General features: G+C 39.0%; 1 protein-coding gene across 1 annotated transcript in view; it reads left to right on the top strand.

The window, feature by feature from the left end:
* Nucleotides 1-23,442, top strand: part of cdh13 (cadherin 13, H-cadherin (heart)) — a 430,791-nt gene that overhangs the window by 329,744 nt on the left and 77,605 nt on the right. Inside the window, exon 8 of the mRNA XM_056261289.1 lies at nucleotides 15,905-16,045. Within this exon, the coding sequence (XP_056117264.1) occupies nucleotides 15,905-16,045 (141 nt within the window). The remainder of the gene's footprint in view (nucleotides 1-15,904; nucleotides 16,046-23,442) is intronic.

The following is a 23,442-nucleotide window of genomic DNA, read 5'->3' as shown; positions in this document are numbered from 1 at the left end:
CTCAGCTTTAAATTTTCAATTTCATCGTAAAATTCAAGCAAAAATGTCAATGGCCAAAACATGTAATTTGGCATGACTCTTACCTCAGGTCAGGAAAGTCATGACAGGAATGTCCATAGTTTGTAAGTTAGTTAACTTTTGAGGGAAGAATGTAGATTATAGATATTAAATATATGCACAACCATATGCATTACTGTATTTTTGTACTAAGCTGTAGGGATGGGGCCGATCCGATCCAGTATCGGTATCGGGACCGATACCAGAGTAATTCACGTCATGTCTGCGCTTTAACGTTGTCTGCTGAAATGACTCCAAAAGTGATTCCCGCTGGCTAGTCTGCTAGCTGGCTGCAAACTGTGGAATGGATTTCCTGAACGGAGGCGCGGCTCAATGAGACACAGAGTTATGAGGCACGCCTCCGCTCAGGAAATCCATTCCGAAGTTTGCAGCCAGCTAGCAGGAAAGCATTGAGCAGCATTATGTCCGCTGTGTGGAAATACTCGCGTCGGTCAACACAACGAACGCAGTCAAACATTTAAAAAAGCACCAGGTTAAAGAGCACGAGGATTTTTAGCCAGGGAGCAGAAAGACAACGGGAGCCGTTTTATTGATAGATAGTGTGTGTGTGTGTGTGTTAAGGCCCTTGCACATGGAGTCCGAAATTTTCGCACGTCATAAAAAAAAATCGCATCGTGTTCGTTTTTCTGCGTTTTCCGCATCCGTAGCAAGTTTGAATGGTGTTTTGACAATTCAGAGCCACCGAATCACGAATACGAAAAAACGCATACGAAAATTTCGGACTCAGTGTGCAAGGATGTTTACTTTTCTTATATTTCTAATATTTGACATTTTAAAACCTTGATTTGTTGATGCTACAAGAGCCAGTGTACTTGATTTGTGCTGTTCAGATGCACACTGTTTTATTGATAGTGTGTGTGTAAGATGTTTACACTTGCACTTTTCTTATATTTCAAAACTCAAGTATTTGACATTTTGTGAATGTAATAAATATTGACATGACAATCAATTTGAAACCCTTACAGTTGCATATTTGTTTTCAGAATGGGATTTTTTTCTGGAACAGGATGTCCTGTTTTTCTGACTTACTTTTCTGACCTTATACTTACCTAAAGTTGCCTTTTGGGACATACATGCATACATACGTACATATCATACTTGCCTGTTGAGAGTTTATTTCAACATCACATAAAATCAACAATAATGCTAATAATAATATTAAAGCAAACACAGCTCTGGTATCGGAATAGAATCGGTATCGGCCGATATCCAAATTCAGGTATCGGGATCGGAACGGAAGTGAAAAAATGTGGATCTGTGCATCCCTACTAAGCTGTCTTGTCTTGTCAAGAATTTAACTTTTCGAATTTTACAAGAAAATGCTATTTCAGTCTTTCTACTTCAAAATGTCATGTTTAATTGTACGTGTTGCTTGCTGTTTTGTTATTTTAATGAATTATTTGTGAAATGTACTAGCAATTTCTGAGTGAAAATTGTTTAAAAATAAACCCTACATCACATTTATGATTTTTTTCTTTCTTTTTTCTTTTTACTTCTACAAAGGTTGAAGTAAAAAATGTCTAAAATAGGCCCTTAAGAGTGTATTTTTTCATATAGTACATGCAACTTCTAGGTGAAAACGACTCAAAAATGACGGAGCAGGTCACACACATTTTCACATTGTTTCAGACTTTGTTTCACAAATCCATGACCAGTGGTGTAGTTCCTCAGTTATGGAAACATTCCACAGTTATTCCGATACCTAAAAACAGTTCCATAAAATCCTTACACGATCTTAGGCCTGTTGCACTCACCTCTCTTGTGATAAAGGCAATGGAGAGGATTATTAAAAACTATATCACTAAAGTAACTGACTCACAGTCGGATCCACTTCAGTTTGCCTATCGCACAGGCAGAGGGGTTGATGATGCAAAGGTGTTTATCACAGACCTTGTTCATAAGCATCTTGAGTCACCTATCACCACAGCTGATTTTTCTTCCGCATTCAATACTCTACAGCCACATATTCTTGCTAAGAAACCTTTCAGTCGTTTTCATCTGGAGGACCAAATGATTTTCTGGATCATTGATTTTTTTACCAAATTTTTAGATTTTTTGGTCAACAATATTTTTCTAACCTCCTGTATACTTCAACTGGCTCTCCCAGGGATGTGTCCTTTCACCTCTGCTCTTCATTTTGTATACTGACGATTGTAGATCTCTGCTTTCAGGCCTTTCACAGCATCATGGCCCAGCCCTTCAGGAATTTGTTGAACTTGAATAAGACTAAAGAGATGGTAGTAACTTTTTCTAATAAGCAGAAGCAGGTTATGGTGGTACTGTTATTCACGGAAAGCCTATAGAGATTGTCAAAGAGTACAAGTACCTTGGGACAATTTTTGACAATCAGTTCAAATTTACCTCTAATACAGAGGAGATACTGGTGAAATGCCAGCAGCGGCAGTACCTTTTAAGGAAGCTCAATTCATTTGGAGTTAGTAAGAACTTGCTCACTATGTTCTACTACTCCTATATTGAAAGTGTCATTACATTCTCCATTGTCTGCTGGTTTCATTCTATAAGCCTCCAAAATAGAAATAGTCTTGAGTGCTCGGTTAAAAGTTTGTTAAAAAATTATTGGACTCCCTATTAAGGCTCTTTCTATTATAAGTGAACAGCAAATGCTGAGGTTGGCTGGAAGGATTTTGCGAGACACTTCACATGTAATGTTCTCTGTTTTTGAGTGGCTTCCTTTGCGGCGACGGCTTCGTTGTCCATGTTGTAGGACACAAAGGAGGAAGGCAACCTTTGTTCCCAAATCGGTGCAGCTTTTAAATTCTCAACCATCTCTAGCCCCCTTGTTTATCATGCCTTGATTTTAATTATTATTTAATATATATATTAGGTTTTCATTAAAGGGGTCATGACATGGTTTTTGTTTTGTTTTATTATGTTCCCTTAGGTGCAATTATAGTAATAGTATAGTTTTTTGTACAAAAAACTTTAAAAATGTAGTGATTTATGACCTTTTCCCACCCTGTTTCTCCCCCTCTGATTTAAACAGTCTGTTTTGGAGGTGTTTCCCCTTTAAGAGTTCAGTGTTATGTTATGATTGGCTAACGTCAGTGCTGCTTATGCATAAATTATTAACGTTAATCATTTTGTATCACATGTACACAATGCTCCGCCACGTGAAACTTCGGTCTTCCGATCTTTTACCATCGTGTCAATTCTCAATTGATTTTGATTCATATGCGAGAGGGAGAGCAAGACAGTTTGAAGGCGCGCGCGGGGCCGGGGCTCTCTCTCTCTCTCTGCTCGTTCTTTCAGTAACATACACTCTGTCACACTCATCTACATCACTCACCGAACAAATAAGGCTTTGGCGGGCTGCATATGCTGCAAATAAACTGCATCCAACTGCTTTCCCTGACGTCCGGATCGTTCGGCAGCATTCAAACATGTTGTTTGTCCACAGCCAGGAACAGCACATCTGCGTGGCATCGCAGTCATCTTGTAAACAGACCCACTCGCTGCACGTCAACGCATGCGATGATGTGAGCTGAGGGGTGTTTGGTGTTTTTAGCCCCCAACGGCGCCTTCCAGGCAGCGAGGGGATGGGTAGGTTTTAGGGATGAGGTTAGGGCCTGGAAGGAGCCATTGGGGGCTAAAAACACCATCGAGCGAAATGAGGCGTAGTTGTCTTGAGGCGGTCATATGCAAGCGACTGGTACGTCACTTCGTACCGTGACGTCACTAAGTTCAAAGGATCTAGAACGAGCTGTATTTAGAGCTTGATTAAATAAATGCTTTGTTTATAATGGGGAGGACATCTTAAGCTATGAAACTTGCAGGAAGTTTTAATAGTACATAGATCTCTTATATACCAAAAGATCAAGGCAAATTCGGGTTTCTCATGTCATGACCCCTTTAATATGTATTCCGTGCACATTGTGTTATTTATTTAATGTAGGATGTTTTTTATGTTTTTACGTTACTCTATGTGGCTTCATTAATTGCCACTTGGGGTAAAATAAAGTGTTTTGAAATTGAAATTGAAATTGAAATTGAAATTGAAACACAGTATTTTAGAGATTCCAGGCAGCTGCATGAATCTGTAGCGTGGGGCACCTGCTTACCACCTCCCTTTGGAGTCAAGAGTAAGGGTTTTTAGTGGTGCATGGTCACACACACTTGGCCAGGTGAGCAGACATAGATACTGCATGAAAGCTAATGCGCCAAAGCCCGGCCTGTTTATTGCACAGAACAGCGTATAAATCTACTCTAAGCTCCCTCCCTCCTGCACACACACACACGTCCGTTGCTGTCCGCGGAGATTGAAGCTGCAACCTGCTGACACGTTGCCATGGAAATGATCCCAAGAGCCTAGAAAAATAAGGGAAAAAACAAAATAAGCAAACACGCTAACAGCAGATACCACCGCGCATGAAAAAGCATTGCTTTCCGCATCAAATCATAGCCCTAGTTGTGCCACTTGTAATGACTTTTACAAGTTGAGTCTATGTGGCAGCCCCAGTTGGGTGTGTCACACGTGGATTTTTCAGGCATGGGGGATTCTCTCACGGCTCAGGAAGACGCACGCCTTCCTGGATACTGGGGTTTAGTTCTTTCCCATAGTTGACAGTACTTTGTCATAGAGGAGATATGTAGTCGCATACGATCAATAGCATAGCTGCAGAAAGAGGAATCCCATGGCATTCTCATTCACACAAAGAAAGAAAAACGTGCCAGGGGTTTCAACAATGAGTGTGTGTTCTTTGTGTTATAGGCTTTGACAGTGTCCTGCTGCAAGTTTGAAATCAAGGCAAAAACGCATGATCTGAATTGTATATAGTGTAAATGTGATGTCTATAGAAAAGGGCAGGTTAAGACCATGATTTTGCTGAAGAGGAAGTTTCAACAGTTTAAAAGTTGTTGGTCTTGGAACAATATGCAATCAGAGGACAATTATCGTTTATGACATGTTGGGTGTTAAAAGTGTTTATGCCTATTTGTTAATAGGGATTTGTGGGCACAGTCATTCATTTAGACATTATTATTTTTTATTTTGAAGTGAAATGTCAGACCCTTGAGGGGAGATGACCACCTGTTAGTGCTGATGCTTTTAATATTTACTTTATTATTTATTATAATTAATTGAATTTCTTTTTAATTCAAATTCATAGTTCAATACTACATAATTCAAGTAAAAATAGAGTCCTATATATAATGTATTCAATGATATATTGTGCACTCCAAAAAGGGGGAGGGGGGTGGGCTTCATGGAATAATAGACGCCAATAAATAACCATTATTATTTTTAAGAGTATAGTTGAGATGCATCTCTTTGACTGTTCATTTGTAAATTATGTCTCTGTAAAACTGATTACTGTACTTTTGGATGGAGTTAAATTTCGCTTACTCTTCCTGATTGGTGGTTTTAAGCCAGAGCAAGCTGCAATGTGAACCAGACCACATTGGAAATTTGATTGGTTGATAGAATTGTTCTTCCAGGATTGTTCCTGTGACCTAGTTAATGCCATGTTAAGTGAAGAGCAACCAAAAACATTTAAATTGATCTAATCCTCATATATTCCGAAATGACAGAACACAAAGCATCCAGTATCCACTTGATCGCAGTCTCAGTGGAAACCAGCGAAAATAGCTTTGGTAAGCAGATTAATCTGTCTCAATCAGTGGGATAGGAAGAATTCGTGCCCCCCTGGTCCCCTTAGAGACCTCCCCGGCCCCTGTCGGCAACGTAACTGTTTCCCGGTGGTGGCAGTCTGTCTTTGATCTGTGCTAATCTAATTAACGGTTAAACATAACACCTGTGCTCTTCAGCATAAGTGCTGCTGCCACGACCCAGATGGGCTTTGATGGCCATGATGAAACACCTCCCTCGCTTCCCTTCTTCTTCCTCCTCCTCATCTCTTCAGCGGGTCTGGGTGTAATAGAGACTATTTCCTCCCCATTACTGGACTGTAATTGACAGCGATTAGTTTGTGGTTGGATGATGCGCTTGATTAGATTAGCCAGGCTCCTTTTTTCTGCTCTGTTTCATCAAACCCTGAAACCCCAACCTTGACCCCAATTAACCCCACACACGCCAGGAGATGCTGCATCTCTCCTGCTTATCATCAGCTCATTAATTTGGCTGATGAGTTTCTGTAAATACAGCCAGTGTTAGGTGTTTGTGCTACGAGTCTTTCATGTATTGCAAGGTGTCCTGAAAACTTTATCATTGGCATAAGTACAGGATTGAACACTTTGAACTCTTTAGTGTTCACATGCTTTGTTGAGTCTGGCTCACATCCTCTTCTTCCTACCATTTCCTGTCTTCTCTCTACTTTTGAATCTATAAAAGTGGTATAGTTTTTAGCATGCGGTAATATTAATTATCACTCTGCACTTTTCATCAAAGTATCTATGAATCTGTTTTGCAGTGCAAGATGTCCTGAAAAAGTTCAGCAGCATCATATTCACAGGGGCATTAAGTCTACAGTTAGAGCAGTGGCTCACTAGTTAGTGCATTTGCTTATTAAGCTGAGGTGCTCATGTGGGTGATGTTTTCCTCATGCTCTTTTCCCCTCTTCTCCCCTTTATTTCAAATCTTCTCTTTATTTGACATCTATGTGTCCGAAAGACCAAAATACATTTTAAAAAGACAATATCGGTTTTATAACCTGCTTAAAAGACGGCTTGCTATGCACTCTTCTTCAAAGTCTGCAGCTAAAAATCGTTCTTGTAGTGCAAGGTGTCATGAAAACAACATTATAGTTACAGGAATGATGAAGGGATAGTGCACTTCAAACTTCTGTCATCTTTTTCTGACCCCCCTTCTTGTTCCAAATTGGCTTTTGGCCCTGTTTACATCTGTGATGTATTAAGATGTGTTTTGGTCGATTGAATCACAAGTAGACGAGGAAGACACATGGTGGCTAAACGGGTACAACGGGCACACCCTAAAAAAAGTGTTTTTTACTACTCCCATAGTGTAGATTGCAGAAAAATCTTATGGGTGATGCATGTTCACGTCTGACTGATATAATTGCATCGTGTAATTTATGTGTACTCTCTAATTATCTTTTTAGAAAAGTCCTTAAAAATTGTTCTATACTTTTAAGTCCACAGTGTTTTGAACATCTGATAAAATTACTGATTGCTATGCACAACCATTCAAAGTCTTAAATTCATAAATTCTGTCTTAGTTCACAGCAACAGCAGTGTGTGTGATATTAGGTGATTGCAACCAGGTTATTTAGTTGACATCATCCCCTCTGTGTCTCTCCGGATGCCAGGATGTTGACTCAAGAGAGCCACGGGGCAGAACTTCTGTTTGAAATGTCAGAGGCAGGAAAGCGGCAGAGATCAATCCGTGCCCGTGTCACATGCGCACACAAAAACACACTCTAAATGGAGACAAAGGGACAACAGATGGGGGGAGGGGGGATAAATGAGGCTCCCCTCTGCCTCTTTCACTAGAGACTGAACTCGCATTTTGCGTGGACCCTGTGCGCCAATAGCAGCCTTTCTATTAAGAGTTATTTTTTTATTGTTTTTTTTTACGTTTTTTTTTTGTTGTTGTTATGGATTGGCTTTGATCCTGGAACCATAATCGTTCAGCCACAGTTTTGGTTGTTTCGCACACTCACCTTTACAACTGTATTAGGGGCTGCACATAATACTTGCGCTGCAATGACAAGTATAGAGGGAATGCATTAACGTCACTTTCCCGCCGGAACACGCCCCCCTCAGCCGGACTGAGTGGCAAAAGAGCTGCTGCGTGGCTGGAGTTAATAGGGGAAACTGCGAAAACGCGAGTAAAACAAACTATTATCAGTTTAAACTAAAAGTTGGACTCGATATAGTGTTCCTTACAACTTATCAAAGATCCAGTGATCCATGGATATTGACATGCAGCCAGGAATCGTGTTTCCTGACATTTATATGCCTGATTTCGACGCCGGGGAAATAAATGAAGAAAATTTGCCTGTAAACGTTTTATATAAATACAATATAGATAGGTCTAAATCCGAGTGATCACTTACATTACTGTTATACTGTATATCATCATATCGTCCAGCCCTAAAACTTGTATAGTTTTTTGTCAGTGTTTATTTAAAAACATCCAATTATGCAGAATATAGTCTGTTCTGTAGCTTTTTGCAGTCTGTAAATATACAGTACCTCAGATTTCTGGTCAAATCTAGTTGTACAGTCAATCGCAAAGCTCTTTCCCGTTTTAAATGTGTTTTGTGTGTTTTTCACGGCATTCACGCTGAAAACAAATGCTGCCGCTCAGTCTTTTTGCCACTTGTGGGCGTGACCGCATTCACTCCGGCCGACGGTGACGTCATGCGCATACCCTCTATTTCCATACTCAGGACCGTTCAATGACTTCTCTATTAATATTCAAGCACTGCCTCAGACTATAATAAATTTGGTTATGTCATTAGCGGGAAACGATATCTTGGTGTGTATTTGCCAAAGGGAGAGGAGTTTTAGGAGCAAGCGGCATCCTTCTGTGAGCCAGTGTGTGGCGAAATCTGAATAGCTTTCCAAATTGACATGCAACGCTCGGATGATCGTTAATCATAATTGGACACATATTTGCATATTGCAGTGTCAGTGGCTTCGTCATTGGGATTGTTCATGCATTAGTGTTCATTTTTTAATGGCAATTAGTCTCCATCTCATGATTCATTTATAAAATACGGCTGGATTTTTGAGCTCCATTAGTGGATGTCCAATGAATCAAGCGACCAAGCGCAAAGAGATTCATCAGATATGACGGCTGTTTGCTGCATTTAAGTCATCAGTGAATAGAGGGATGAGAGACATGCTGAAGGAGACAACACATAAAGAGTTTCGAAGGAACTTCTAAAACACTACGTAGCTGCACACGTGGCTTTGTGAGGAAAATGGTAAAAAAAAAGACGAAGCCCATTCAGCAGTGTTCATTCAGGTGTAGTGTGCAGTAAGCAAATTTGGCTGAATCTAGAAGTTGTTCAATGAAATCTCTGCAGGATTTGTGAAGTTTTAAGCAACTTTTGTAGGAGGGAATGTCTTCATTAAGTGTAGCATTTTACAAATTGCCAAATATAAGATTAGCCTTTGGATATAATATAATATAATAAAGGAATAATTGATGACGGGCCGTTGAATTGTTAGAAAATAATGCACACCCAAGGTGGCCGTTACACCTCGGGTGTGTGTTATTTTTTAATTATTCAATGGCCTAGAGTTAATTATTTAATTTATACTACGGTTACCACACCTCAAAACATTGTTCAGATGATGCATTTCAAGACATTTGTCAGGTTTTTGTCTTTAAAACGCATTTGTGTCTAGGACTAATTATTTACACGTCTAATCCCAAGGCTCCATTGCTAATTTCAAAACATAATTTTTGAGCTAGCAACGGAGGCTTGAGCCATTGATAACAGTCTAATGCACAGAGAGAGAGAGAGAGAGAGAGAGAGAGAGAGAGAGAGAGAGAGAGAGAGAGAGAGAGAGAGAGAGAGAGAGAGAGAGAGAGAGAGAGAGAGAGAGAGAGAGAGAGAGAGAGAGAGAGAGAGAGAGAGAGATTAAGCGTATGTGTATTAGAATATCTGTGAATTGCATTATCATTATCAATTCATTATCTGTGCGTCTATCAACAGTGTTCGGCTCTGGTAATAGCGAACCTGTAAGTTTATCTGCTTCAAGAACAGCGCCATTATCACCTTGCTAGTGAGAAAATTAATTTAGCTTTTAAACTGCTAAACATTTTTATTGATAAAATCATCAGAGGAGCACTGATGTGTGTCTGACTGACTGTCCATACTGTATGTGTGTGTGTGTGTGTGTGTGTGTTGAGAGAGAGAGCGGGATAAAGAGAGTTTGTGCTTTCCGTACATAATAAAATGTAATTTTCAACAGCCCCGTTGTATATAAAATATATATTATAATGGTCACGGGTGGCTGTATATAGAGCGCACAAAGACGAAGAATGCAAGGAAATAAAAAAAAGTACATTTTGCACCCTAACAATAATACTTTACACAAAGGTGAGTCAAAAGTAGGTTCAGGAGTCCCAGAAACAGCCTCTAGCTATCTTAAGCCTTGGCATAATCATTTATCAAGTCTGGTGTGGCCCACAACCCTGTTGCATCTTGAATTTAATTTTACTCTATACTGAATTCTATTTACTCTGTTTGCAGTCATGAATTGACTACAAAGGCTCGCTGCAGGTGGCGTTTCTCGACTAAATTCACTGACATTGGCTCAATTTTCAGCTCGCCACCTGACTGTCATGCATCCAACGCATCCGCAGCCACATTCTTCACAAAACACCCTCATTTTATTTGCACCAGCACTTAGCCATCATCACATTTAGACAACCGTTACCAAGCGCTATGCACAGGGTGTTAGCTGGGGATTTCCAGAGTAGTAAATTTGTGATGTATTCCTGGATGTGCAGTGTTCAGGCTGACTGGCATTGTGACTCCCCTCTGAGCTCAGTGGGATACAGAGCCAAAGGCAATGTGCCATGATCCAGCAAGCTGCTCTGCCAGTCGGCTACTAATGTCTGTCTCACTTGGCCCGGACTGTAATGCAAACAGTTTGCCGAGATGAATGTGCGAATGTGAATTATTTGGTTGTTAGATATCATCAGTACGACAACTAATGTAATTGATATAATCCATAATGTAAAATAATATCTTGCAACCATTAAAAATATTTTAACATTACGATAAAAGACAAAAAAAATGCTATAGACTTTAATATAGACTTTAAATGATATTATACCATCATACATGTGCTGTGCTGAAAACGGTATACATAAAAAAATACTGAATGACAAAATGCAAAATGGCTGCATAAAGTGAGAGAAAAGGGGAAAAATGGGAGATTTATTCAAGGTGTGGATGGCAATGAAAAAAAAATGTAATAAGAAAAAGAGAAATGAGAATAACATTCCAGGGATTGAGTGGAAACCTGAACCCATATAACCATCCAGATTGCAATCATGTAGAGGTATTAAATCCGCCTGTGAAACGTACACGAGACATTAGCATATCTACAACTTACACCAACTTAGTTAAAGCTGTGTGAAAAAGCACTTCAGATAGTGAAAGGTGTGAGAAAACCAGCTGGGATAAAAGTGAAATACTGTAAGGAAGACGGAGACATAGCCAGCAGAAAGATAGAGACATTCCTTTATTAGACAGCTTTATTCATCATTTCAGCTGCTGCTTCTGTGGCTTTTGTATGGATCATTATGTTCTTGGGGAATGAAAGGTAGACCGGTGAATAGGCTGAGAGGTTAGGAAAGGCAGACAGTTTCTTTCAAAGCACTTGAGAGAACAAAAAGAGGCAACAGAAGCAGAATTATGACATCACATCTATTGAAGCGGACGAGGTGGTATCTCATTCAACTGGTCAGAGCCAGGGATATATTTCGGTGCATATATTTCCTTCCAATGGCTATATTATTTAAGTCTTTAGAGACTCTGGCCATGGGAAAAGCCTTGATCTATTATACAAGATGCTCTTGATTGAATTTAGTCTGATTCATAATGAGCATTACTGGACGGCCGACATGAAATGGATGTCATAGATAGAATCTCAAAAGACAGGCAAACTGGATCCCGCATGTTGAAATGATTGACATAACTGGGGCGCAATACCAATTGTTATGCAACGTGAAGTTAATGTATTGCCTCGTTTCACATTCACAGTCAGACCTGCGACGTTTCAACACTCTTCCAGATTGTTTTAGCGGGTTTTGTATTTTTTGACCTTCAAAAGCATGCGACGAGGTCACAGGTGCATCACTGCGAAATATCTGAGCGGGTAAGCGCGAGAGATGGGAGACTCATTAAGATGTTGTCAGGCTACGCGGAAGCTTCGCGCGAGTCTTTTGACGGCACCAAGATTTAATCTGCACTCACCTCCCTCTTATCCAGATGGGTTTCTCTTCTTTTTTTCAAGTCACAGGTCTGTGAAGTACCATCTGTTTATCAGCAGTAAATAAGTTCTGAGTCGTTCGTCAGTGACAGCCGTTCTAGCCGATCTCAGTCACCGGAAGCACTGCGCTTCATGGTGGTTTAAATAAAAAAAGATTTCAGCATGATATGTCTGATGAGGTGTAAAGCTCCATCGTTGGCGGTATTAAACAATGCACATCGGTAACTTCCATCTGCGTTTATTAGCCTTTCTTATTCCCCTTCCTGTGAATTACAAGCAGTTTGGGTTGATTCAAGTGTTGAATCGCATCAACAATAGTTCTGAAGTGTCGTGCCTGTTCAAATGTGTTCAGATGTTTGAGATTTTTTTAATAGCAGCTTTACGTGCAACCAATTCTCAAAAAAATAAAATAAATGCACGTCTACATTTGGTCAGTTTAGTCAATTGGCTACTTGTGCATATCATTGCTTTTAATATGAAAATGCAGAGTTTTCCACATTCAACGATTCATTGGGTTTCTTTAAATGATGAAACTAAAAAAAAAAGATTTTTCTTTTTATCTGCAATATACTGTGGTTTTACACTTTATTAATTGCAGCTTTGTTAGAATGACATACTTCTGAGACACTATTTGAAGCCTGAGATAGCAAGAGTAATTTATACAGAGAGGCAATGCACCATGGGTAAATGACTGCAGCACGGGCCTCCTGGGCATTATGTGAAGCAGATGGATGAGTTTTATTAAGCATGTGGTACTTAACACTGCGCTGAGTGGGATTTCAATAAAGGAAATAAATGTTTGCATTAACAGCACCTCCCTGTGTAATGTGCCATCATGGCTTTCCAGTAGGGTGACTTATTTTAACAAATGCTTGTTGTCTTGGATTTATGAATATTGCGCTTTTGGTCTAAGGTGGTTTATTTCCCATATGATGAGTTGGTGGTGTTTGTTGATAAAGATGAAGCGGTTTCAATCACTCTGAAAATTTGTTTTTGATGCATTTGTACCATTTCCTTTGCGTCAGAGAAACCAGATGTCTATATAAAGCTTTTGTGCCCATTTCTTTAGCTTATGTATTATTCATGCAGTGATTGCAGGATATTTCTCCTGAAATAACCTTGGCTTCTCTCAAAACTTAATTTCAGGAATTTGTGTCTGTCTTCTGTCTTTCACAATCTCTAAAGAAAACTATGCAATACAAGTCAACTTTATAAGAAAGGCACATCTTGAAGAAAAATGCTGACAATGTAGGAATCTCTTCTGGTATCTCTTTCACCCAAGAACTTGTTTCTGCAATGCGGACTTGTGGCTCATAGTTGAAGAAAATAAACTCTTTTCTTTTGACACTCTCACTTTTAATTTAATTTTTATCAAAATATTTATTTATTGCATCCTTTGCCGCAACTGACATTTATAAAAATGTCTCACAAATGCTGATTTCATAGCTTTATGTATCCTAAATACACACAATTATATTTTGGTAACACTTTATAATGTATTTACTAACATGAACTAACAATGAGCTATGCATTTGTATTTATAGTTTACAGTATTTGAAGAGTTCAGATGCAAAAGCCTCTAAATGCCATCTGAAATTTTCTTCTAAAATGATCATTTTTATCAAGCTCGTATATTTAAATTCAGTAATTTCACTTAAATGACAATAAATGGGTAATTTTTCTTGCCATTTAAGTGAAATTATTTAACTTAAATATACGAGCTTGATAAAAATGATCATTTTAGAAGAAAATTTCAGATGGCATTTAGAGGCTTTTGCATCTGAACTCTTCATTTATTAATCTTTGTTAATGTTAGTTAATAAAAATACAGCTGTTCATTGTTTGTTCATGTTAGTTCATAATGCATTAACTAATGTTAACTAATACAATCTTTGCTTTTAATAACATATAAGTAAATGTTAAAATTAATATTAACTAAGATTAAAGCTGCAGTCCGTATCTTTTCCTCTTTGTCGCCATCTCTCTGTTCGAAATCTGTAACTGCAGTGATTCGCGGAATTATCATCTTTACGTGGGTTGTAAATCGGCATGAAACAGCGCGGATGAACACAGTACTTTGAGGCGAGTGCTACTGTCAGTCACCGCGCTGTGTGGATACTGTCATACAGAATCACAGATTCACTTTTTGAAAGTTTGACCAACATAAGAATTTTCATAAGAAAATGTCTTCTGAACAAGTAAGTAAAATCCATTTTTGTTCTGACCAACTAAGGGGGAAAAAGCATTCGACATGATAAGCTTCGTTAGATTTAATCAACGCGATTTACAGCAACCGTGCAAATTATAGCCTACTTTGTTCTCAAATTGTTCATGTTAACAACATCAGCATTGCGTGACTAATGTTAAATTTAATGTGTTTTATGGTTACCTGTGTATTTCAGAATTCATATTCTCCATAATAGCAAAACGAGAAAGGCACAACAAAGGAAACTCCATAACTGTGTGAATTAAGAAAACGTACTGTTACACGATTGAACTATTGAAATGTCTTACTTGTTCAGCAGAAAAAAAGCCGTCTCTTCTTCCGTTTTGAACCCCATCAAAACACGGAGTTCACGCACTTTTCAAAAGCCCCGCCGATGTTTAAATCCTTGTGTTCGCATGAGACGGTTTCTTTCTCTTTCTCTAGCCACCTTAAATCCGAAGTACGAAGTCTTTTGGGTTTTATAACTGCTGAATCTCCAGTTGACACTGATGATTGTTGTTTGGATCTTTCTGGATGCCATAAGTTTAATCATGTAAAGTGCTGCGAGAAAAGCCTATCTAAACATCTCGTCACGCGCAGTATAGCCGGCTAGCCGAAACTCCTTCTTTATGTGTACGGGTGTGACGTCATGACGCAAAGACATGCTCGAATTTCCCGCGGAAACCCACCAGTACCACTGGAATTAAAATCATTATTACAAGCTAACCGTTTTGAATCTAGCTATGGCAAGCAGATAGTTTTGACCACTGGCAGAATAAGTTTTTTTTAATATAATTATTTTGGATTATTTTTAACTTAAAAAAGTTACGGACTGGAGCTTTAATAAATTCTGTTGAGGTATTGTTCCTTAGTTCATGTTAACTAAGGTAGTTAACTAATGAACCTTATTGTAAAGTGTTACCAATATTTTTAATAATTTGACAATTACAGCTTAGTCGGAAATGGCACAATAGAAATATTCTACTCACAAGTGAAATTTAAAAGTATCCAAACCGGTTTTAAAGGGACTTTAGATAAAAACGTCTCTTTTAATATAATCCACCATTGGGACAAAAAAGAGCCCAAAGTTGAAGCCCACACTCATTTTTTTCCCCTCTCACTTTCTCTCTTGACATTCCAGTTAAGGATGTGGCCTTGAAGGAAAGGTGGTGTGGGCGTTAATTGACATTTAGATGTTTTTCTTTCAGTATTACCTTTGAAAAGTGACTGAAACTTGACATTTATTTAGACTAGCACCTGTCAGGGAGCATAAATGCTCTTGCATGAAGCCTTTATCATTGTTTCAGGACCGTCCCTGAAGAAGGCCTTACACGGGAGTAAATGTAAATAAACAAAAGGATATTTCGGTCTCATAGATCACCGGTCAATCATGAGCAAAAATTAACTTTTTGTACCGATTGACTTTAGCGTTCGAAATGTCAATGATGGACTGCTAGGCCCTTTTTAGGTGAAGCCATGATTCAATACAATGATTGGTTAATTAGATCCTAATTGCTCCACTTTACCAGTTAATTTAATGTAAGCACTCATTAAAAGTATGTGGTGCTTTTCAGTGCATATTGACAGCGTCTAACCAGCACTAAAGCAGTTGTAAAACAATGACTTGTTCTCCATTTAAGCCACTTAAGTTCTTATCACGGCTGTACTCCATCTGTCTTGAAGCTCTACTAACTGTTCACAATATATGTTCTTTTGTTTCCGCAGACTCTTCCAACCACGCAGTACGAGCTAGAGATTGTGGCGAAGGACATGGCAGGAAGTGAGGTGGGACTGACAGGAACTGCAACAGCCACCATCACCATCACAGACAGGAATGACCACGCACCTGAGTTCACACACTCACTGGTAGGAGGAACCTATTTTGGGGCTGTTTTTCATCTCCCTCTTCATTTTGTCTTCCCTTCTTCAAATTGTTGTTCATTGACAGTATGTGACCTTCTCCATAATTTTCAGTCGTTCTGACCCAGAAACGATGTACACAAAAATGTTAGCGTTCTAAAGATACAAGTGTTATATTTCTACACCAAACTGTAAATAATGGCTGTCATAAAATTTTGTATTTTAGAAAGTGGCCTCTAAAGATTCCAAACAGTTTTTAGTTGTATTCCTGTGATGACAAAGCTGAATTTTTAACAGTCATTACTCCAGTCGCCAGCTTCACATGATCCTTCAGAAATTATTCTAATATAATGAGTTGGGGCTCAAGAGGCATTTCTTATTCTTTTCAATGTTGTTGTTCTGATATTTAGGTGGAAATCAAGACATTTTCCTGCATTAATTGATCAATAGAAAGTTCAAAAGAACAGCATTTATTTGAAATAGAAATCTTTTGCAACATAATACATTTATTTACTGTCAGTTTTGTTCAATTTAATGCATCCTTGCTGAACTAATTATCAATTTATTTATTAATTAGAAATTTCTTATTTAAGAAATAATCTTACTGATCCTATCTTTTTAACAGTAGTGTACATTAAATTATTAAGACATCAATAACAGGTTACGTAAAAAATGTAAACATTTATATTGTTATTTATATATTAGATCACAGTATATATTTATGATTTTAACGCTATGCTCTTCTCTAAAGTACTATATAAAGTACATATTCTTCTACGTAACTAACAAGCTATGGATATAAAATATCTTTCCTGGGGTAAAAGGTTACACCACATTAAGGTTATTTTAACATTACTTTTACATTATTTATTGTTACATTTTATAATAAAACTGATATAATTTGAAAGCTGTTGAGACTGTTATATCAAAAATAAAAATAATATTGTTTCTTATTATGACTCAAAATAATAGAGCATGTCACATATAGTCATTGTTTAAACATTGCAGGAGTGCTGTATTGACCAATCAGAATCCTGGATCGTAACTCTCCATTTTGTAATTGAAAATGTAACCCTTTGAACTGCTGACTATTGTACTGCATTCACTTTTGTTTGAAATGATTCATAGCAGTTTGAAGCAGCTTAACACCTGCAGTCATCTACCATGAGGACAAACACTCAAGCTTCTCAGTCCAGAAGGCCTTCACCAATCATTTCCAATTGTCAATCACTCAAGTCACACGTATACATACACAACCCCTCAATGCTCAGCCAGGGCCTCAGCTATTCACTCAGATACACTGACCTTGCGAGAAAAAGCCCCCCGTGTATCAATCACTTTAATCTCAGGTGCACTGCAGTGACAGCTGTGATTCACAAATACTCCCACACGAAGGTGATGGACTGGGTCCTTGTTGCTCGCTTATCCTCTGCGACCTCCTGTTTGCAGTCTAAAATGATTGTGTTATAATACTCAGGGTCTGCCCTGGCAATGATGGTCTGTCCATGGATGGAGTGTATTGTTTATGCGTGTATTGTTGTAATCATTGGTATTTCTGGACTTTTTTAGCTACACATTTTAGCTATAGGCCATAAAATACACATTAGTCTTCTGCTAAACAGTCACAAATAGAGGCCACCTATGCCATTCAGCTATTTAAAACCCAGAGGGCAAGAAAACTGCACTTATGCTATGTGCAAACTTAAGCTGCATGTCCATTTCAGCCCACCTGTGATGAATTTGTCAGAAAATGCTACACTTGCACTTTACTAGCCAGCGGAGTGAAAACAACTCCGCCAGGCTGATGCAGAGACACTTATTTTGAGCTTTATGCGTTTTTAGAGGAAGTGCCCAGGGCTGTTGTCATATTCTCAGAGACATCACGTCCACCCTTACTTGGCCCATTCCCAAGATGCACTGCTGTGCCAGGGAGAGGGGCTTTCTGACTGGTTGATGTGGACACTCATTCGGGTTACCTAGAGTGTCTTTGACAAATTTTTATTGGAAATACTAATAAGATGAAAATGTAAAGAATTTGCATAAAAATAATTGCCTTAAAATTAAGTAATTTCTATGAAAACAATGTGATCTGCATATGGAACTAGCTCAGCTAACTATCATTAACTAGTGGGACTTATCTTAAAATCTGACAAGGAAGAACAAAAATGAACATACATTACACAAGAGTATATACAGGCAAGAGTTCATTGTAATCACGTATGGAGCAGAAACAACGCAACCTCGTTGTCTGTTTTCAGGTCTATCCCGTGCATTTCCCTGAAAATAATTGCACACCTTAGAACGTTCGTCAACCAATCAGATTCAAGTGTTCAACAGCCCTGTAGTATAATTTTACTATATTGTCATTTTATAATGCTATTTCCTGAACCTAAAATAGAATATAAAATATCTGTTTTCTGGAAATTAATTGCATCTGCATAAAGAAAAGTATACCAGGAGTATACCAGGTTCACCAACAGGAGCAACGATAACCATAATGGTGACTAGAAGATAAAATAATGTAATCGACAATAATTAGAGCTAGTACTTTAGATAGTGACATTTTTGCTTAACATCACGCTTGAAAAAATATCTTGACTACACTGTGAAATTCAGCAGTAGGAAAGCCTGCTGTCTCCTCACAGGTGCCTTTTGAGTGCATGTCTTTGTTTTTGGCACAAGTCCACCCCATGGGACTAGAGAGCTGTGGTTGTGGATCAGCAGAATATCCCCTCCTCTTCCTCTTACAGGCCACTATATCTGACAGACCTCATTAAATATTCATGAAAAACAACTTTGAAAGTGGAACATTTTGAAATTGCAGTCCTTCTGAAAAATGTTTGCTGGTCTTAGCCAGCTGGCCTCCAGGCTAAACCACCCAAGTACCAGCCTGACCAGGCTCAGAGACTATGTTAAACTACTGTAGCTAAGACCAGCAAACCAGCGTGGGCTGTGTCTTTTGGGAGACAACCTGAGGATTTAAAGGGATAGTTCAGCCCCCCCCCCCCCCCCGGTCATCATTTACTTAGCCTCATGCTGTTCAAACCTGTATGACTTTCTTTCTTCTGCAGAACATAGAATACATTTTGAGAAATGTATGTGTTTTTTTGTCCATACAATGGGTGTCAATGGGCACCAAAACTGTTTGGTTGCCAAAATTCAAAAAGTATTCTTTTGTGTTCTGCTGAAGACAGAAAGTGGTAGCAGGTTGGAATGACACAAGGGTGAATAAATGATGACATAATTTAAATATTTGGCCATAACTATCTCTGTTTGTTGTGTCCCTTATCAAATTCTAAACAAACTCCGTTCTGCCCCACAAATTCCTAAAATCCACCATTTTATATTACATGTATTTGGCCTATTTATACTGCGTATACTGCTTCAACATTTACCATTCTATGATAAAGCCTAGATTGCTACTTTCCCCAGAAGTGAGATAATGCTTCCTTATCTCTCACATATTTAGCTAAAGAGCAAAAGTCTCTTAACTTCAGAAACTCTTAACTTATTTATAGAATTTCTAGAAGAAACAAGTGAAGAAAAACATGCCACCTTCTCACGTTTCCTAAATTTTTCTTAATTAGCAGATGTTTCACTTTATGATAATCACAGGCTGGCATTTACAATCATTGCATAGTCTTCCTCGGAAAAATTTTGTGTATAGTGTATGATCATATCCACAGTTTATCATTTCCAGTCATTTATTGTCATTAACTGGTCCAATCAGATCTAGAGGAATGGATGCATTTACATTTAGTAGTGTTGTAGCATCTCTACTGAAATGTGAATTCACCCTTTGGCTCACTGTGTTGTAAAACCAATACAACTCTTAATAAAAACTAACAAGCCTACACAGTGAAGCTGTATTATTTATTTGCATCAGCAGCAGAGCTTCATGGAGATCTTTTATTCAATATCTGGTTCTTTATGTTGTAAATTGCTCATCACAGTGAAAATCAATTGGAATTTAAACTACATCACTGAGATTATATCCTCAAATGAACCTGAAGAAGATCAAGAAACGTTAAAATCTGTACCTCATGTTGCACATCGACAACCCGCCTGGCCTCCGCTAAGCAGCACAGCAGAGCGCGGCAGAGCTATATTGTTTTTCCTTTGACCTCAATTCATTTAATGCATTTAACATCTGAGCCACCATTGAACATTCGTCTTTTAAAAATAAATGTCTGCCGTGTGTGACAAGGGAATTATTGTCTGCCCAGAGATTATTCTAGGCCTCGGTCAATCTATGGGGTCACGTAACAGTGTCCCGCAGCGGGAGTATTATTAGGATAATTGCAGACCTATCCATGCTCCCTCTATTATCTCTGTGTCCCCGGGTCCCTCCGACTCCTGCTTCCAGTTTCGGGATCTTGGAGTTGTGGAGAGAGAGACCAGAGGCTGTGGTAGTTGCCGCAGGTGGTATGTATATGCCCGCCCACCCACTGGTACTTTGTGATAACTGGCATCTATTTCCGATGAACCCCTTCCAAGTGTTGCAGCAGCCACTGATCCGGCTTATCATGCCTGTCACTCAAGGGAAGTGACAGCTTATCTGAGCTGCCTCTCTCCCCTGCATTGACAGCACGGCGCTGCTTCCGTCAAAATGCTAATGACATCAACTATGATGGCTACAAGTCCGCAACATGATTGTAACAAAAGTCGGGTGTACTTTGGGGGTCGACTCTGATTTGATTGATGTTCTTATTTCAATGGCCAATTGACTTTTTACCGGGCTTTTACAGAGCTCCAGGCTGACATTTAAAAGCAGTGGCACTGGCTCCACCAAGTTCTACAGATGATGGCACCAACACCTTATTTGGTGGCAGGGGGTGTTAATATTGCTACATTTTTTTCTCTTGGAAAGGCATATTTGACAGCAGCTAGTATGGACAGTAGCAGTAGCTTGAGTTGGGATACGGATGCACATGTAGCGGGGCTCGCTCTCTTCTAGACGAGGAGCAAATATAGAAACACTACCTCTAGCTTAAACATGACTACGCCACCCTGTTTACAGGGAAATATTAATATTGTGGATCTAAGATTTTACACAGGACACACAGGAACGTGATTTGTCAAGAAGGGCTAGAGACGTGGATACCAATAATACAAAAGTTTTATTTAAATACTCACAATAATTTTAAAAGATATAAAACTGGGTCATTCTCATTCACAATACAAAAAAAGACCACAAGATAAAGGAGACCGAGGCTTAACGGCAGATGCACGAACTCAGTAAGCACAAGGCTTTTATATCACTCTCCGCACCCCGTGTACAAGTATCAGCACACACACTGCAATAAAGTCAAGAAATAACCACACTGCACTCTGTGACGAGCCCTCCACCACCGCGTAAGGGCCTACTAGTGGCCTACCATGAAGCCTCGGCTCCTGCAAGGAGAGCAAAAAATATTACAGGTCTCAAATAGATCACAATCACAAATAACATTTAAACTAGCAAACAATATTACAAAAAATGAAAATATGAAAGACAAGAAGGGTTTAGTACTAGTGCTGGTATGCACTGGTAAGCACTGACCTTCTACCAGCACCATCACAAAATACAATACTGTAAAACACTCAACGTAAACCAATCAGGACAGTCAGTAGTACAAACAATGATACATGAATATACTGGAAAAATAAATACCAAACACAAAACACAAACACTTGGGAAGTGTGGAAGACACCCGGCAATCACGGTGGCACGTACTGGAGAGCGAGCAAGCCTCACGCAAAACGCCTAGGCTGTGCACGCACACACACGTGTGTGGGGAAGAGAGTTTGTTATCGAGATAATCTTTATGTAGACAAAGCAGCAGCATCAAATCAGCGTTGCCCACCAGGCGTCACAGCTATTCCTCCTTTAATTCATAAACCCGTCGCCCATCCACGCCACGCATACACAGGACACGGGATACACATCCCCCGAAGCACGGGAATGCAAGAGGGGCCTACAAAGGGAGCGTGCCGCCACTCAAAGCTCACTCCGCAAGCTATCCCGGCCGCTCAAAGCATCATGACACGGGACTCAAAGCGGAAGCACTACAGGGACAAAGGGCGGTCCCACGCAATAAGTGACTACATGTTCTCTTTGTTTTAATATCATCCCACCCTGTTTGTGATTGGACCCACACAACCCCAAGCACATTAACTTAATTACCGGGCAACAATACGTCCCACTACACACAGTAAATTAATTTTCATGAACAAAAACTGTAAAAAATAAATAACAGCCACATTTTTATTGGGTAAAATTTAAATATGCAGTCGGAATTAGGAATCTACTCTTATTAAAATGAACCATTGGTTTACCTTTTTATTGTGAAAACCACAGGTACCACGCATGGCACCTCACTACCATGCAGCCTTGATTTACAAGGTCTTTCTTACATCTCACAGACATGCTCAGGATGATTTTAATCATATAAAATGAATACTACTACTCAGTTTGATTAGCTTTGTTCCAAAGTCTAGTGAACTGCATGTAGGCTGCCAATCTCAGAATAATTATACTGTATTCTGATATATCTTGTTTTGGCCAAATTTTAGGGCAGAGTTTCATGTATGCTTTACAGAGAAGACGATACCAGAGTGCTAAAAGCTCAGTGAAATAAAAAGAAGACATCCAGCCGATGGTGGATGAGATGAGAGAAGTTTCCATTTATACCAAAAGGATGTAGACAATAAGGCATCTTATCTGGTTTTAGAACAGAACCAAGGGATCTGTTGGACCATATGCAGTAATTGGGCTGAAGTCATTTTGACTATGATGGTTCTTGACCTAGGAAAGAGGAAAATAAGGAGGGGCTGGTCAAGATGTTCCCTATCACTCCTCCATTGGTTTTACATTTTGTCCATTGTGTGCAAATAGAGCCATAGTTCACTCAATATTTTTATGGATTGAATCATTTTGACTCCCACTTGATTTTCTCAGTAAATGAATGACCTTTTGGTTCTGCAAATATTCCTTCTTCATTATTAATCTTAGCAACCTTTCCCACTCTCCTGTTAATTTTTTCCCCTCCAATAAGAGGACAGATAACATTTCCAGATGCCAATTTGTGAAGTGAAAACAATGGTTAATAACATTAGAAAATCAGTTTTATCCTTCATATTATCCATTATGTGAAATTATGTCCCATTCTCTACTGCCCCCGGACCACATTTCAGGTAACCCATTTCTGGTGTAGCTCAATTCCTTCAGCTGCACCAGCAATTATTGATGGTCATGGAATCTTATTTATGGATTTTGTACCGTTTCTTGTTCTACGTCTTAAAGTTTCTGAGCAGAATATTGAGTCTCAAACTCACTGGACTGAATGAAAAGCAATTTCCAAAAATGACTTTCGGTTTCATTGACATCTGCGCACAGACATTTTGGAGTAATAATAATAATT

Source organism: Rhinichthys klamathensis, unplaced genomic scaffold (assembly GCF_029890125.1).
Source record: "Rhinichthys klamathensis goyatoka isolate OS25496 unplaced genomic scaffold, OSU_Roscu_1.1 h1tg000181l_1, whole genome shotgun sequence".
Lineage (NCBI taxonomy): Eukaryota > Metazoa > Chordata > Actinopteri > Cypriniformes > Leuciscidae > Rhinichthys > Rhinichthys klamathensis.
Note: the sequence above shows the minus strand (reverse complement) of the source record. Positions and strands in the feature narration are given on the sequence as shown.